Here is a 15,883-nt window from a genome sequence, read left to right as displayed (position 1 = left end):
GCCATCTACCTTTCTGACTTAATCAGTTTAGTTGATGGCGCTTAAGAATGTCATAAAAGTAAATAGTAGTACAGTTGACCCTTGAACAACGTGGGGATTAAGAGCATGGACCCTCTGTACAGTTAAAAATCTGCATATAATTTTACAATCAGTCCTTTGAATCTGTGGTTCTGCGTGTGTGAATTCAGCCAACTGAGGATCGTGTAGTACTGTAGTATTTACTGTTGAAAAAACCTCCATGTAAGTGGACCTGTGCAATTCAAATTACAATTCAACTGTAATTCTTAAAGATAGCCAAATCTCTCTTCAGGAGGATCAAATAAAGATGGGCTTTTTTTTAAAACATGACTTGCAAAAGCCTTCTAAAGATACTCTTATTCCTGTAGTATAAGAGATTGATTGATTGAGATATAGTACACATTATTAGAAAAAATCAAGAAAAAGCTTTAAAAAGTTAATGTCTTTTTAGAGCAAATTTCTTTATATACAATAACAATAAAGTTCAAGATTTAGCCTAACAGTTGACGTGACTTTGTGAATTCTGACAGGTAAAAGCTGATGCTTCTCTTGTGTTAAAGCTTAAGCAGTTCAGATTATTAAATCCATTTCAGTCTTCCCAGTCCATTACATTGAAGAAAGATTCTTTAGTACAGTGCTATTCAGTGTGGTCTCTGTACTAGTGCTGATCCATAACTGTTTGCTACTAGTCTGTGATGAAATAAGTATAGAAAATGAGAATAGATGTTTAGAAATTTTCACTACGAGTTGGTAGGGTAATTTTATACCAAATCTAATACTGAAAAACTTGAGCTTGTACTTTCCATGTGTTTTTCCAGTATTTTATTGTATTTTATGTAAGTATCAGCCTATGTGTGACTGGTAATTAAGAAATTTATCCTTCACTGCAGATAATTTAAGAAACACTGCTCTGGTGTGCTGAATTTTCTTGAAAGAGAGGCAGATCCTTTCTGACTGTCCCAAGATCCAGCATATACGACTGTAACTGTACTATTTAAAGTTTACATTTGAAAATGTCAGGTGTTGTAATAGAACACTTAGATATAAGATTAAACATCTTTTTCCTTTTGATGTGCCAAGATATTTTTCCCCAATGTTTGGAATGTTTTGTTGTATGAAACTTAACAGATTCGGGAAGAAGACAAGGATCCAGTCTACTTGTACTTTGAAAGTATGATGACTTGTGCCCGAGTTCGAGTATATGAACGAAAAAAGGAACAGAGGCAACCATCACCATCCTCATCATTCCAGCAGCAGGGCTCATGTCATTCGAGTCCTGAGAACTGTGGTGTAAAGGTGAATAACTTACTGCATAAATTTCTCTTTTTAACTTCCAGTTCTTTGTTGCTGGTATTAGAATTTGCATTACTATCAGAATAATTGGAGTAATTCTTGAGGTGCTGAGGTTTACATGATGTGTATATCAATTTGTCTGTTTCTCTGCATACTTCTTCTAGAAAATAGTCCCTTAGGGTCGTTGAAAGTTATTCTTTCTGATGTTGGAGTAATTTTTAAGTTTAAACATTTCTGGTTTTAATTAAATCATTTATCCACAATTAGGATTTGCATGTATCCACATAGGTGAATTTTCTGAATAAGTGAAACTTGTTCCATTAAACATCAAATTTTTTTCTTCTTTATAGGATTACACTATAAAATGCAATGTTAATTCTTTTCTTGGTAATTCAGTCATTATCAAGGACTTGAGAGAGCAAGACTACTTGTTTTTGTGGTTATATAGTATGATAGTTACGCATGTAGGTATGAAGATGTTCTTTGAGCTCAGTCTTTCTGCTCTTTTAGGCTGCTTTGAGAGCTTATGTCCCACTTTCTGTTGATATTAAATATGTATCAAATTGAAGTATTTCTGTGTTATTCTCATCTTTAGGAGCTGGATTCTGAACAGCAGCCCTTGAAACCAATGACTTGTGACCTGGAGGATGATTCTGATAAATCACAAGGTCAGAATGAAAACTAGATTTAGATAGTAATTGTATAGGTGTGGTTTCAAATAATAATGGGAAGAAACCAAAGCTACTAATCCAGAATATGTTCTAACTACCCTGTTTCTAGGTTTTGCTAAAAATAGAGATGATAAGTTTTTTCCAGTTATTTGCTGTGTCTGTCACTCCTTTTCTAAGAAATACAATTCAATGGTGTTGACATGATATGTTGTTGTAAGAGATATTTAGGATGAAGTCCGTGATTTTTTTTTTTTAACCCTCTTTACAAACCTCCGCAACATTGGCATCATTAGCTATTGAAATTTTCCCACAGGTTCTTAATAGCTCTGCCATTGGAGAAATGCAGAGGGACAAAGGAAGGAGTATTACTGATTTATCTAATAAAGGTTACTGCCAGAATCACTAGGTTGAGGGATAGTGTCTAGGGAGTTAACTATTCTTGGTTTTGCTTCTTTTTTTTTAAGCATTTTTTTTATTGAGTTATAGTCATTTTACAATGTTGTGTCAAATTCCAGTGTAGAGTACAATTTTTCAGTTACACGTGAACATATGTATATTCATTGTCACATTTTTTTTGCTGTGAGCTACCACAAGATCTTGTATGTATTTCCTTGTGCTATACAGCATAATCTTGTTTATCTATTCTACATTTGCATGTCAGTATCTACAAGTTTTGAACTCCCAGTCTATTCCTTCCCACTCCCCTCCCCCTTGGCAACCACAAGTTTGTATTCTATGTCTGTGAGTCTGTTTCTGTTTTGTATTTATGTTCTTTTTTTTTTTTTTTTTTAGATTCCACATATGAGTGATCTCATATGGTATTTTTCTTTCTCTTTCTGGCTTACTTCACTTAGAATGACATTCTCCAGGAACATCTATGTTGCAGCAAATGGCGTTACGTTGTCATTTTTATGGCTGAATAGTATTCTATTGTATAAATATACCACATCTTCTTTATCCAGTCATCTGTTGATGGACATTTAGGCTGTTTCCATGTCTTGGCTATTGTAAATAGTGCTGCTATGAACATTGGGGTGCAGGTGTCTTTTTGAAGTAGGATTCCTTCTGGATAAATGCCCAGGGGTGGGATTACTGGGTCATACAGTAAGTCTATTCCTAGTCTTTTGAGGAATCTCCATACTGTTTTCCACAGTGGCTGCACCAAACTGCATTCCCACCAGCAGTGAAGGAGGGCTCCCTTTTCTGCACAGCCTCTCCAGCATTTGTCATTTGTGGACTTTTGAATGATGGCCATTCTGACTGGTGTGAGGTGATACCTCATTGTAGTTTTGATTTGCATTTCTCTGATAATTAGTGATATTGAGCATTTTTTCATGTGCCTGTTGATCATTTGTATTTCTTCTGTGGAGAATTGCTTGTTTAGGTCTTCTGCCCATTTTGGGGTTGGGTTGCTTGTTTTTTTGGTATAAAGTCATATAAGCTGCTTATATATTCTGGAAATCAAGCCTTTGTCGGTTTCATTTGCAAAAATTTTCTCCCTTTCCATAGGTTGTTGTTTTGTTTTACTTATGGTTTCCTTTGCTGTGCAGAAGCTTTTAAGTTTAATTAGGTTCCATTTGTTTATTCTTGCTTTTATTTCTATTGCTTGGGTAGACTGCCCTAGGAGAACATTTTTGAGATGTATGTGAGATAATGTTTTGCCTGTATTTTCTTATGGGAGGTTTATTATATCTTGTCTTATGTTTAAGTCTTTGATCCATTTTGAGTTTATTTTTGTGTATGGTGTAAGGGAGTGTTCTAGCTTCGTGATTTACATGCTGCTGTCCAGTTTTCCCAACACCATTTGCTGAAGAGACTGTCTATATTCCATTGTATATATATATGCCTCCTTTGTTGAAGATTAGTGGACCAAAAGTTTGTAGATTCATTTCTGGGCTCTCTGTTCTGTTCCATTGGTCCGGTTTTGCTTCTTAAGACTTCATTTGCCTCCCAACTTTTTCTTTATGGTATGATGCACACAAAAAATGATAATATTTCTAGCACATTGAGATACGTGGAGAAGGCTGCCTAAGAGCATGACCACCCCAAAGGCTGAGGAGATCTGTATTCCTGACAGACCTGTAACTGTAGCACTTTGGGAGATTCTGCTATAGAGATCCAGGTGTCCAGTGAAATACACATTTAGTTAAGATGTTGCCATGAATGTAAATACTTGAGACCACTTGAGTAGTCTTGCATAAAATGTAAAAGTGGAGCAGTCATATCTAAAGGCACAGAAGTAATTCAGAAGTATTTGTAGTAGAAACTAAAGGTAGAGTACACCTTAAAGAAAAAAAAATATCTCTTGCTGTTCTTTAGGATTGACTCTACACATCATGTATTACAAAGCATCTTGGAAAGTATCTTTGGTTTGCCTATATTAATGGCAAGAATACCAAACAGTACCAGATAAGCCCAACCTTGGTTATAGGTCATGCATTATAAGCTAACACGTTCTTATGTAATAGTTATGACTTTTTAGAGCCGTCTTTTAGGACTCCCTTTTATTAAGAGATCCCAGTGAGCAGGATACTGAAGACTATTATTGTCTGATTCTCTAGAGTCTTTTTCTTGGAAAACTCTCAAATTGTGAGTGTTAAATTACCACTGAAAGTACATGGCAATGAACACTGGGCAACTGTTGAATTGTTATGCCTCTGACACTTTCCTGAGAACTCAGGAAAAATAAAAATCTTTCAAAGTTTGGTACAAAATGCTTTGATGCAGAAATATCTTTCAATTCCTTATCAGAAAAGAGCTGGAAGTCTTCCTGCAACGAAGGGGAATCCTCTTCTACCTCCTATGTGCATCAGAGGTCACCTGGTGGTCCCACCAAACTGATAGAAATCATCTCAGACTGCAACTGGGAGGAGGATCGGAATAAGATTTTGAGCATCTTATCCCAGCACATCAATAGCAACATGCCACAGTCACTTAAGGTGGGCAGCTTCATCATTGAGTTGGCTTCTCAGCGAAAGAGCCGGGGTGAAAAGAATCCTCCTGTTTATTCTTCTCGTGTGAAAATCTCTATGCCATCATGTCAAGACCAAGATGATATGGCTGAGAAATCTGGATCAGAGACTCCTGACGGTCCATTATCCCCTGGGAAAATGGATGATATCTCTCCTGTGCAGACAGATGCCCTGGATTCAGTAAGGGAGAGATTACATGGAGGCAAAGGTCTGCCCTTTTATGCAGGGCTTTCTCCTGCAGGGAAGCTTGTGGCCTATAAACGTAAACCCAGTTCAAGCACATCTGGGCTTATCCAGGTGAGAATTATCTTTAATCTGGATGTAGCACCTTTTTATACTTAGGTAACATCTTGATTTTTCAGAGCCCTTTGTGGGCCTTATATCATTTATTTTTGCATTTCCTGGGAACTGGGTGACAAAAGTCATTATTTCTTTTTGTAATAGGCCTAGGTTAGATACATACCTAGAATGAATTTTGGGCACTTTTACAAACAGAATGGTAGAGCCCTGTGTCAGCTTACTACTTTTCCCAGACTTGAACTGCATTTTCCTACTTAAACTGTATTACCTGGGCTGTGGTGATATTTTGACAGCCAAGCAAGGATAATAAGGAGATTCAGTCTAGTTCTTGGGCTATTAGCAGATAGCTTTCAATATAAAATGAGGTGAAATTTTGAGATAGGCAGTAGATGTTTGGAAACTTGGGAGAAAATTTTAATTTAGTAACGTTGTTACTCAAATACATAACTTTAAAAAAGTTGAGCCACAGTTTACTTAATTACTTTTTTCATTGATTCATAGGATTTTTGCCAGTATAATCATTGTTACAGGACAAATATTTATATCCTTGCTAATTTACTAATTCAGGCAGGTATATTGGTAAAATTATACAGACATCTAGAAAATCCTTTGGAAAGAAAAGTTCTGAAGTAAAATGTAATCACAGAAAGATTTTATCCCTTCTGCTCAGTGACATTAAATGCATTTTTATATCAGAGTAGCAAATGTGGGGTGGTATCTGACATTGTTGCTAAGGTTACTTGACTTTACTAGCTTGACTGCTTCTCTGGGCTAAGGATTGTTCCATTAATATGACTGATCTACTTTAAAAATTTTTTTATTGCAGTTGCTGTGTAACTGCTTCTTAAACTCTTAGTGAAGAGGAGAGTATTTTCTTCTCATTTAGTTTGTGATTTCATACTTTGAGAGCAGACTTTCCTGAGATCATTTCTAGTGAGACTAGGACCCCTCCCCCCAATACAGTCATAGAAATTTTGTGTTCCTTCTCCTGTCTAGGACTCAGAAAGCCACCATAAAACATGAACTTGCATAAGCAGTCAGGGCATTGTAATGTACTTTTTGGGGAAGCCACTGAATAGTCTTCAGAGTGAGTCCCAAAGGAGCAGACAGGGATATTTGACCCAAACTCCACAGAGCCTGGAAAACTATATAGTAATGTTTACTTTAGGATGGGTAAATTATATTCTTTGTACCAAAGTTGGGGCACGTATTTCTGACCTGTCTGGAAATAACAGTTTTACTTAAGTAGCAAAGAGTAATTTCGTTTTATATCTTAGAGGAGAGAATAGCTTGCTGTAGCTGTTCTCACCAGTTCCCTATTAAATTTAGAGTAGGATTTTCTCTCACTCCACTCTCTTACCCCTTTAAACAATGGAAAGGAAATACAGGAAGGGATATCTTCTCTAGTCACTCAGCAGTTTGACAAAGAACTTGGGTAAGAAACTTGGGAGGTTTTTTTCCTTTCTTTTTAAAACTATTCTGCTACCCAGCTCTGTCAGTCTATCAACTTAGGCAGCAGAGGAAAATCTTTACCTTGTTCATTCATTGAATTTCATCTGAGTTTAGTGACTATTTTAAAAATTACAATGAGTTTCGAGTAGTATTTATCATAAGCCCAAGTTTTGTCCAAAAGATGATGACAGTTACCTTCAAAGTTGAGTTTTTTTTAAAACTGAAAACCGAGATGACTTTGTGGCTTAGGTATTTGTAACAGTGGCTTTCTCATAACTTAAAGTAGATTCACCATATATTTTCCAAATATGAAGGATGCCCTAAAGGACCCTTGTGAGAAGGCTTCATTATGCCTCTGGTCTTGTCAGAGAGGTTCTGTGGAACACAGTTACTCATATTTGTTGATGATTGTTAATCACTTAACTAGAATTGCTATTGATAAGTAAAACAATTGGAGGAGTCCTTAGATTTGACTGTTTCTTCCACATATCTAGGATATAGGTATGATGAGTTTTTAAATTCTGTTTCCAAACTACTAAAATGAAGATGAGTTATAGTTCAGTATATCAAATGACACAGCATTTTTTTTTCACCACCTAAATACTCAGATTATACCATATGGAAAAAGTCCATTTCTTTTTCCCTTTAAATATGAAAAATAGACTTTTAAAACCTTGTAAAAATGAAACCCTTGTCAAGGGAGATGAGTTAGCAAGAGAATTTTATCTTTACAGAATTTCTCTTTGCCACTTGTTTCAGGTTAATGGTAAGAGTTACCCGCAGGCTAAGTTGCTATTGGGACAGATGGGGGCATTGCATCCAGCCAATAGGCTAGCTGCTTATATCACAGGCAGGTTGCGACCCTCAGTCCTGGACCTCTCAACCCTCAGTACTGTCATCTCCAAGGTAGCATCCAATGCCAAGGTGGCTGCATCCAGGAAACCACGTACCCTGTTGCCTTCAACATCCAATTCCAAAACGACATCCTCCTCCGGCACTACAACAAATCGCCCTGGGAAGAATCTGAAGGCATTTGTCCCGGCAAAAAGACCAATTGGTAAGTTGGACCGTGTGTATGTTTTGGAAAGGGTTGTGACTTCGTGCTCGGCCAGTGGATACAGATACGGGGTTTGTAAAAATTAGAGAAATACAGAATTTGGCATTACTCTTATTCTTGATGTCTGTCTTGCGTGAATTTTTAAAAAATTGTTTAGTAGCTCTTCTGATAACCTGCAGCACTAGATGAATTGAATTCTAGTTAGTTTTATAGTTACTTCCCAGACTTTTAGACTGGTTTATTAATGTAGAAAAGACTTAGGTTTTTAGTCTTGTTTTTAAAAAGGGAAGACATATTCTTAAATACTTATCCTAATATAATATTTCTCCTATGAGGACTGGTGTTTTTGGTACAAGTCATCTGTATGTTCCTTGAACTTGTGAAACCAAGGAGCTTGCAATATCAAAGTACGTTGAGTTAGTATGGGCTTAGAGTAGAAGGCTCTTGTAAAACACAATTTTGGATACATGGCTTTATTCTGTTCATTCCTTTTCTGTGAATAAAAACCTCTTGTTCAACATCGCAATGCTAGAGTCTGTAATAAATTACCTTCTTGAAATTGTGTTTTAGCATTGAGAATATATACAGTTGGCTTATTGGATTCCTCTTTTTGTTGTTTGAAATCTGTTTAGGAGTGTTTAGTAAAAACATCATTTGCTGTATTCTTATTCCTCTAATAGGAAATTGAAATCTCTGGCTGAATGCTGGAGTTGTGTGAAGATGGAGGATGGGCCTTATATGCCTTAAAAAGAACCCATTTTACCACTTTCTTTAAAAGTAGCTTTAATTGGTGAGGTTAAAAAAAAAGATAATCTTATCCTGCCCTTTTTTGAAAAATATCTATACATTTTAGAACTATGCAGAACTTAATTGTCTTGTAAAAGGACAGCAATAAAGAGGTGGAGGTGCTGGGACTGGAGGAAGTAGTGGAAACAAGTTTTAAAATTAGAATTAGGAATACAATTTCCTTCTTACTTTCTTCATCTGTTTTAGATGATGAAATTGTGTGCTACTGTATTGTCTTTCTAGTTTCCTGGCAGTTTGACTGTATGGCTATATTACATAACCAGCAGAATTTCAGAAGGAACACCCAATTTTAATCCCTTGTTGTTAGAATTTTAAAGGTTTGGTTGGGTTGAAGGATGTGTTGGATTTCTGTGGGTAGAAATTGGCATGTGTAATGCAGGTAGGTAGTACCTGTAAGAAATTGACCCAGCGGTACACAATAAATGTTGATAAACACAGTCACTATGAGAATAAAATATGAGAACTGAAGAATTTTGACCTGCAAATTTTTATTTGCAGCGGCTCGACCCTCTCCTGGTGGTGTGTTCACACAGTTTGTGATGAGTAAAGTTGGAGCCCTGCAGCAGAAGATACCTGGAGTTAGCACACCCCAACCCCTAACAGGGCCACAGAAGTTCAGTATCAGACCTTCTCCAGTAATGGTCGTCACACCTGTGGTTTCTTCTGAGCCAGTTCAGGTGTGCAGCCCTGTGACTGCTGCTGTCACTACTACCACCCCTCAAGTGTTTTTAGAGAATGTTACTGCTGTGACACCTATGACTGCTATTTCTGACGTGGGAACTAAAGAAACTACTTATTCTTCTGGTACCACCACTGCAGGGGTTGTTGAGGTCTCTGAAACTAATACCAGCACCCTTGTAACACCTACCCAGTCTACAGCCACTGTGAACCTTATCAAAACGACTGGGGTAACTACCCCTGTGGCTTCAGTTGCTTTTCCTAAGTCTTTGGTAGCATCTCCTCCAACCATAACTCTTCCTGTTGCTTCCACTGCTTCCACCTCCATAGTCATGGTGACCACAGCTGCATCTTCCTCCATGGTGACCACACCAACTTCATCTCTGAGCTCTGTTCCCATTATACTCTCGGGAATTGATGGGAGTCCACCAGTGAGCCAGAGACCAGGTAAGGCCTAGATGTTACTAGCTGGTTTACTGTATAGCTATTTGTATAACTTTGTGGTTGTGATAGGATTATAGGAATATCAGGTGTTTCTGCTAAATATGATACATATCTTCCTAAAAACCTTTGCATTCTGCAAAACTGAACATGAAAAATAACAGAGCTCATGGTTAATACAGGGTTAGGACAGTCACTGAGAATTCATGCAACTTTGTAAGCAGAGCACTAATAAAAACCATGACTGGTGCCTTGGAGATAATTTGAACAGCCTTGACAGCTGGTTTAGTGGGGCTAGAGATCCTCAGGAGATTAAAAATACGCAAGAACATTAGAGTGGAAATGCTATTTGCAGGATCCTGAAATATTGTATATGGGAGTGGAACTCTGAGCCAGTAGAGCAGCTGTTACTAAGGTGGACACCACAGCAAGTGCAGCCTGTTGTGTGCTGTGTGCTGAGAAGTAGGGGCACACACCTCTGAGGAGGGAAACAAGTGTAAGTGCTCCCTCTTGTGTGTGTGTGTGTGTGGAGGATGCTGCTTCTTTATAATTAATAAAGAGAGAGAGGACTTCTGCTTCTGCTGCATCCAAGTTGAGAGCTTTTTCTTTCTCCTCCTTGTTGAAGATAAAATTCTAGTTTCTCTGGCCTAGTGAAAATCATTTGTGAATCAGCCCAACTCCTGTATGCTGACTGACAGTATTCTCCTATTTAATTATACATAAACTTATTGAAATAGAAATAAAGAGGACTATTTCTTTGTTTAGGATTCTTATATTTTATATGTTTCTCAACTTTTTTGTTAAAGTTAAAAATTTTCTCTTATTGGCTAAGGTTAAGTGAATTTGAAATAAGAGTATCTTACACTTCGGTAATTTTTATATCCTAATTCAGCTAGCTAAAGTAAGTTGTTCTCTTAGTATACTCAAAGAGGCATTATTGTGGAAAAGAGTGTGACAGACTTTGCAGGATTTAAGGGGAAATAAATAGCCAACAGCAGTTCTGTCTTGGTTATTGATATTTTTCCTATTAGATATTTTTGTTTCTAGTGGCATAGTCCAAATCCTTGTTGATATTTTAGGAAAGAAGTGATTTATAAATTGAAGTGCAGTTGAATGGAAAAGTGGATCACAGTATTAAATTTGTTTTTTGCTTCTTCCCATAAATATACATACCAAAAAAATGGTTAAAATACAATTTCAGAAGTAAAGTTGTTGATGATGAAACTGTTTTGATTTCCTAATTGAATCTCAAGGTTCATACCTTGTCATATTTTAACTGGTCTGGTTTTCTAAGTCATGGATTCCAACCTTTCATTATATTTTTAATTCTATCATGAAACTGTAAAGTAGTTTAGCTTTTTATAGTTCATTTTTTCTCAGATTTCAGTCACTTGGAATATACATCTAGGTATTTTGCTCTGATTCCCATTTGTACTGGCATTGACTTAATATTCTTATTTAATCAAATCATTTGTTCACTTAAATGCATTTTTTAAAGGAGCAATATTACTATAATTGGAAGCCAATATTACTTTTCAAAATAGAGGTTAACCTCATAAATAAATACACTGGAAACAACAATAATAAAAAAAATACTAAATTCTAACTAGCTACTGTATGTTCTTAGCATGTGGCTTGCTTTTTCTGTTAATGAAGAAAGCTGGAAAATACATATATCAAAGACTGGTATATAATCTGTATATAATCCAAAGTTTAAAATTTTGACACTGTGAAATGGTGTTATTCTATATCCATATGATCACCTTGAAGTATCTTCTGTAATACCACTTGAAGAAATAATATTATTAACAAATTTTCCTATCTGCTTTTTTATAAATGGATCTGACTCAAATAACTAGCTTTTAAGGAAGTGTGTGTGATTTTGTTCTAGTTTCTTAAAGAGGATCCCAACTTGGGTGTTCAGACATCTGTGACTTTTTCATTTGACTTACCTTCTTTTTGTCTTTCCCTTTTTTGCTGTCTCACATTTGAGTAAATAATCATATAATTGTCTTTCCCTTTTTTTCCCTCTCACACATGTGAGTAAATAATCACATAATGTATTAAAGGCTACTTTTATTCTCTGAATTGGAGTAATTTGGTTTTAGATCACTCTCTAAAACTAAATTTGAGTGGGAATGTTCAGGAAATTAAGAATGCTTTAATATGTTTCCAAATTCATATAAGATAGATGAATGTTTTTGTTTAAGTTGTACACTTTTTTATGAACAGTTTGGTCTCCTTGTTTTATTTCATTTTCAAAAGTAGTCCTGGAGCTTCTATATATAATTTGTTATGTAAATGTTAGGATATGTTTTGTGGGCAGAATGCCTATCTGATAGAATATCACATATTAAGCTAAAATCTTTGTTTTGCTTGGCTTGTTGATTTTTCTGTTTGGTGACAAACTAATGAAAATTTTTAATTAGTAATAATGTTAAAGAAGTTCCCTAATTTGAATGGTAATGTTAGACCACTTATGCGTTACTATTATCATTATTTCTGTCTCTTTATCCCCATGGCCAATGTTTTTTCCCCCCCACATTTTAGTATTTCTAAATACCTCTTCCAAACATTGAAGTGCATCTTTAGGTACTATTAATGTTTTGAAATCTCTTTTAATTCACATTTTCTGCATTAAATTTCTCCTTTTTCTGTTCGTTTTGAAACGGTCTTTTGCCTCTTCCTAATCAGGCTTTATTTCCCTGCTTTTTTGATGTCTCTTAATTTCATTCCATTGGTGGGGTATGTATTTTTTCCCTTCTGAAAAATAATTTCCACAAATCTTTATACTTTGCTTATTTGTCAGTGAATTTAAAAGCCAAGTTTTTGTACCTTGTGATTTTTAGCCCTTGACTTTATCTTTCTTGAGTATGACCTGTGGAACTAAATCGTAAGTCTAGTAAGTGTTAACAGCCTGAATTTTTAAGTTGAAAAAAGAAGGCTTTATCATCAACTTTAATGCAAATCCAGGTTTAGAGGCCTGCCCATGTTTTTCATTAGGCACAAGTATTATCTCTTCAAATGCACCTCTTGACAATTGATACGTTCTTTTTTTTACCAGTATAAGTGTAAGGCCCTGCAATGTATGGTTAACTTCTAGGTTTTTTAAGATAAATTGTTTTCATTCAGTAGACTAGTAAGTAGTATTTCACAGAGGTACAGGATTTTACCAACTCTGTGATTTAGATTAGGAATTATTTGTAACATGGTTAGATCCTATGTCATAATTTTTTCCTGTGCATTACAGGGAAATTCTGATACTATGTTTCCATTTCCTGTTTTTCAGAAAATGCCCCTCAGATTCCAGTGGCTACTCCACAGGTCTCTCCTAACACAGTGAAACGTGCTGGACCTCGACTGTTGTTGATTCCAGTGCAGCAAGGTTCTCCTACTCTTAGACCTGTCCCAAACACACAACTTCAGGGGCATCGAATGGTCTTGCAGCCTGTTAGGAGCCCAAGTGGAATGAACCTGTTCAGGCACCCTAATGGGCAGATTGTCCAGCTCCTCCCTTTGCATCAGCTTCGAGGCTCTAATACCCAGCCCAGCTTACAACCTGTCATGTTTAGGAACCCAGGTATAAAATTAGAGATCTTTCTGATAAGTTTTTCTTTTCTTGAATCATTTGATTATGTGGTATGTTAATACACCAGAATTGGCTGTCTTAGTGTCTTAGAGTCACCTGTTAAAAAAGAAAAGCATACTTTGGAAGTCTTGATACGGGCAATGGTGATTTAAAGTGTTCTTTTTCTTAACAGGATCTGTGATGGGAATCCGGTTACCCACTCCTTCCAAACCTTCAGAGACTCCACCATCTTCCACTTCATCCTCTGCTTTCTCTGTTATGAATCCTGTAATTCAGGCTGTTGGGTCTTCTCCAGCGATGAATGTTATTACTCAGGCACCATCATTGCTTTCTTCTGGACCTAGTTTTGTGTCTCAGTCTGGCACATTGACTCTGAGGATCTCCCCTCCTGAACCGCAAAGCTTTGCAAGTAAAACAGGCTCTGAAACAAAAATAACCTATAGCTCAGGAGGGCAGCCTGTTGGTACAGCCAGTCTTATTCCTCTCCAGTCTGGTAGTTTTGCCTTGTTGCAGATTCCAGGACAAAAGCCGGTTCCCAGTTCCATTCTTCAGCATGTTGCTTCACTTCAGATGAAAAGAGAATCTCAGAATGCAGACCACAAAGATGAAACGACCTCTTTAAAAAGAGAGCAGGAAACTAGGAAGGCCCTACAGTCAGGAGGAGAAACTATAGACCCTGAAACTAACACAAGAAACCAAAATTCGGCAGCTGCTGTCTCAGAAGAAACCCTGAATGATTCCTTGGAAGATGGAGGTGATCATTTAGATGAAGAATCCCTTACAGAAGAAGTTCCTGCAACTGTTAAGTCTTCTGAGCATGCCAGTATCACTGGGTCGCATGCAGGTGAAGACTGTTATAAAGATGTTGATGAAGAGTATGGGACTAAAAATCGTAACAGTTCCAAAGAAAAACTGACTATTCTAGAAGTTAAGACCATTTCTGAAAGAGCCAGTCAGACAGTCCAAAGTGTAAGTAATATGCAGCTTAAAAAACTTGGTGATGTGACAATAGAACAGCAGAAGGGCTTAGACAATCCAGAGGGAAAATCGAATGAATTTCCAGTCATCTCTAAAGAAGAAAGTAAACTTGAATTTTCGGGGAGCAGAGTTGTGGAGCAGCAGTCTAATCTGCAACCAGAGCTCAAGGAGAAGGGATGTGGAGATTCTCTGGAGAAGGACAGCATTAGGGAGAGATGGAGAAAACACCTGAAGAGCCCTTTGACCCAGAAATGTGTTAGAACTTCACAAGAATACAAGAAAGAGGCAGATGAGCAGTTAATTAAAGAAACAAAGACTTGTCAGGAAAATTCAGATGTGTTTGAACAGGAACAAGGCATCTCTGATTTACTTGGAAAAAATGGAAGTACTGAGAATGCCAGAGTTTTAAAAACTGAATGTGATTCTTGGCGTAGGATTTCTAGTCCTGCAGCCTTCTCCATTGTTCCTAGGAGAGCTACAAAAGGGAGCAGAGGGGAAGGACATTTTCAAGGTCACTTACTGCTATCAGGAGAACAGATAAAACCAAAGCAAGAGAAGAAGGGTGGGAGAAGCAGTGCTGACTTCACTGTTTTGGATTTGGAAGAGGATGACGAGGAAGATGAGAATGAGAAAACCGATGATTCTATTGATGAGATTGTGGATGTTGTTTCTGACTACCAGAGTGAGGAGGTTGATGATGTAGAAAAGGTGGTGAGCCCATTTTTGTTGTGACTGAAACCTCAAGGATTTAAATGATTTATTAGAGACAAGTAGTTTTTTCAGAAGATCACTAAGACCTGATACATTCACTTGGATACTTAGGTTTAGATCATGATTAAATGACTTTGTAGTTTTTAGGCTGTGTCAGTCAGGTAACATTTATTGAGCTTATTTTGTTCTTGTCTGATACTATGGGAAGGCTGGCTTGAGCCTTTAGGGGGAATAGATGCTTGAGAGTCCCTATCAAATTAGTTTAAAAAAAAAAAAAAAGGTCCTGAAAACACTACTCTCATTTGATCTCAGTTTCTTTGACATTTTCTATGTGAAATGATTATAGCTTATCTGGTAGATATATAAGAACAGGGAATGGGTGGCCTTAGAACTGGGAGGTAATTTATCTATCTGCATTTATAGAGATGTTTTTCATTTTAGAGAAAAATGAAAAATACCGTTTAATATTTTACTATAACCCTGACTAAAGATGTTTTCTAATTATCTCCTAAAATTAAATAATTAGTTTCTAGAATTAATATTCTGAACTTTGGTCATTTTCCTTTGTAATATGACCTTTATAATTTATTATTTTATTATTCTGAGGCCATTTTGGTAGACTTTTATTTAGGGTTGTATTTGCTGAACTAAGTAACTGAGAGTCAGGTCTGATACAGGGCAGGGAATTGGACAGACTTTTTTTGTGAAGGACCAGATTATAAATATTTTAGACTTTGCAGGCTAGCTGACTTGCTGTTGCAGCTACTCAAATTGCAGATTGTAGAGTGAAAGCAACCATAAACAATACTAAGTAAATGAGTGTGGCTGTGTTCCAGCAAAACTTTATTTACAAAAACAGGTGAGGGGCTGTGGTTTGCTGATCACTGACATGGGGTCTGATGTAAAAACATAAGGA

General features: G+C 36.6%; 1 protein-coding gene across 17 annotated transcripts in view; it reads left to right on the top strand.

The window, feature by feature from the left end:
• The window catches only part of MGA (MAX dimerization protein MGA), a 144,355-nt gene that overhangs the window by 113,998 nt on the left and 14,474 nt on the right, over positions 1-15,883 (top strand). For 5 of the 17 annotated variants that reach the window (XM_031672915.2, XM_015237148.3, XM_031672916.2 and 2 more), the window contains exons 11-17: positions 1,147-1,314; positions 1,907-1,979; positions 4,734-5,251; positions 7,466-7,763; positions 9,069-9,695; positions 12,979-13,269; positions 13,451-14,967. In XM_031672915.2, the coding sequence (XP_031528775.2) occupies positions 1,147-1,314; positions 1,907-1,979; positions 4,734-5,251; positions 7,466-7,763; positions 9,069-9,695; positions 12,979-13,269; positions 13,451-14,967 (3,492 nt within the window). Of the gene's footprint in view, positions 1-1,146; positions 1,315-1,906; positions 1,980-4,733; positions 5,252-7,465; positions 7,764-9,068; positions 9,696-12,978; positions 13,270-13,450; positions 14,968-15,883 lie in introns of those variants that run through there. The other 12 variants (XM_015237156.3, XM_072962637.1, XM_072962638.1 and 9 more) reach the window with 12 other exon arrangements.

Source organism: Vicugna pacos, chromosome 6 (assembly GCF_048564905.1).
Source record: "Vicugna pacos chromosome 6, VicPac4, whole genome shotgun sequence".
In the NCBI taxonomy this organism is placed as follows: Eukaryota; Metazoa; Chordata; class Mammalia; order Artiodactyla; family Camelidae; genus Vicugna; species Vicugna pacos.
Note: the sequence above shows the minus strand (reverse complement) of the source record. Positions and strands in the feature narration are given on the sequence as shown.